This window comes from Gadus chalcogrammus, chromosome 22 (assembly GCF_026213295.1).
Source record: "Gadus chalcogrammus isolate NIFS_2021 chromosome 22, NIFS_Gcha_1.0, whole genome shotgun sequence".
Classification (NCBI taxonomy): Eukaryota; Metazoa; Chordata; class Actinopteri; order Gadiformes; family Gadidae; genus Gadus; species Gadus chalcogrammus.
The window spans coordinates 564,198-565,955 of NC_079433.1; the positions used below are offsets into that span (position 1 = coordinate 564,198).

Here is a 1,758-nt window from a genome sequence, read left to right on the forward strand (position 1 = left end):
CCTTCTCAGTTGCTGCCCCCACCCTTTGGAATTCACTCCCCTCCCACATCAAAGTCTCTCCGACCCTCTCTTCTTTCAAATCTTAGAGTACCATATTAAGCGCTATATAAATTGTATTTATTATTATTATTATTATTATTATCCTTTGATTGGATGGTCAGAGACTAGGTAGGCCTACTAGTCAGAGCCAGCATAGCATCGATAGCTACCGGCACAAACTAAAATAAAGCGAATAATAATTAAATAAATAACGCGATTCCCTGTAGCGAATTAAAACTTAGTCCAGAAGCACGACTGGACAGACTCGACTTTCAGCATTAGCCTCCATGGCGATAGAAAGGGACTGATTGTTGGAACTGAAGCGCACAGATAAACTGTAGGCCTACAGCAGTGTAATCGAACTCTTCTTGAGGAAAGAAAGGAGGATGGACTTTGCGTACAAAAATCAGTAGTTTTGCTGAGTAATTCATTTTATTTAAACGTTTTAGTATTTTTGTTATTTAATTAGGTTCATATTGACGTTTCTGTTGGAGATGATGTAGGCCTATGGCTACAGTGAAAATAGACGAAAATAGACTTCTTGCTACATGAGATACCTATCTGTTATGCAACGCCCTGTTATACTGCATTTCTGTGTAATATTGATGGTTTCTATAGCCGTGAAGTCATAATGATGAAGAGGTGGATTAGTTCATGCAGGACACCAGTCAAGGCCTAGGTGTGAAATGCACGGCCCGCCAGTCCTATACAGCTGCGCGCCGCGCCCCGGGGTTTGACAGTCGCTCGCCCCGGGGTCAGACAGAGTCTTACCTTCGACGCTCAGACGCAGAACGGGGCTGGTGACGGATAGTTGCTGTTTGCGTCCAACGCAAAAATACAGACCGGCGTCCGACCGGTTAACCGCGATCAGGTTCAGACTCGGCGGCTGGTCCCGAAGGTCTCCGGTAGAGACTGCCCTCGGGTGGTACGTCTCGATGGAGGTCTGGTTCATCCTGGTGAGTGAAAACGAGAGCAGCGGCGTCACGCGATCCCCGTGGAGATGGAACCACGTTATCTCCTGGACGGGGTCGGCGAGGTCACATGGTACAGAGAAGTTCTTCCCCGCACCAAGAGTCGAACCCGTGAGGAGGAGGCAGACAGCAGCACCTGCAACACAGAGGGAGGGCTCAGAGACCTGTCTGTCTGTCTGTCTGTCTGTCTGTCTGTCTGTCTGTCTGTCTGTCTGTCTGTCTGTCTGTCTGTCTGTCTGTCTGAGCGAAAAACATTTTTGAGCGAAAAATTATCTATCTGTGTTTTATTTTTATTTCTATATTCTGCAAACTTTCAGCCGATAGGCCGAAAAGTTATCAATAATCATAATGAATGGATCAATAATGTCTGGACTCATCTGATGAACTGGTCCACTCACACGCGAGATGGAGGGTCTGTGCTGCCATGGCAACGCGCTGCGGGTCCGAGAGGCTTGTTGTCCCGTACGAGTCTGAGAAGGAGCGACAGAGGCAGCGGGAAACGAACCAACCGCGTGAGGGGCTTCTGAAGAAACTGGGGTTTAAAGCTCAATGCTTAATGCCGACCCCCCAACCCCCCCCCCCCCCCCCCCAACCCCCCCAGTGGGCCCCTCCTATAGGCTAAGACTTTCCCCCCGCGGGGGAACTGAAAGTGGAGGAGGAGGATTTAATTAACGTTTCAGGAGAAACGGAAACTTGGCAGCGACCAAGTTTCGTTTTGGTAGTAGGCTACTACAGAGACGAGCCCCAC

At 48.8% G+C, this 1,758-nt stretch overlaps 1 protein-coding gene across 1 annotated transcript in view; it reads right to left on the reverse strand.

Moving 5' to 3' along the window:
- The window catches only part of LOC130376142 (glutamate receptor ionotropic, kainate 5-like), a 14,757-nt gene extending 13,228 nt beyond the window's left edge, over positions 1-1,529 (reverse strand). Inside the window, exons 1-3 of the mRNA XM_056583362.1 lie at positions 1,409-1,529; positions 818-1,146; positions 683-714 (exon numbers count right to left, since the gene is read on the reverse strand). Coding sequence (XP_056439337.1) covers positions 683-714; positions 818-1,146; positions 1,409-1,436 — 389 coding nt within the window. The 5' untranslated portion in view covers positions 1,437-1,529. The remainder of the gene's footprint in view (positions 1-682; positions 715-817; positions 1,147-1,408) is intronic.
- Between the last annotated feature and the right edge of the window lie 229 nt (positions 1,530-1,758).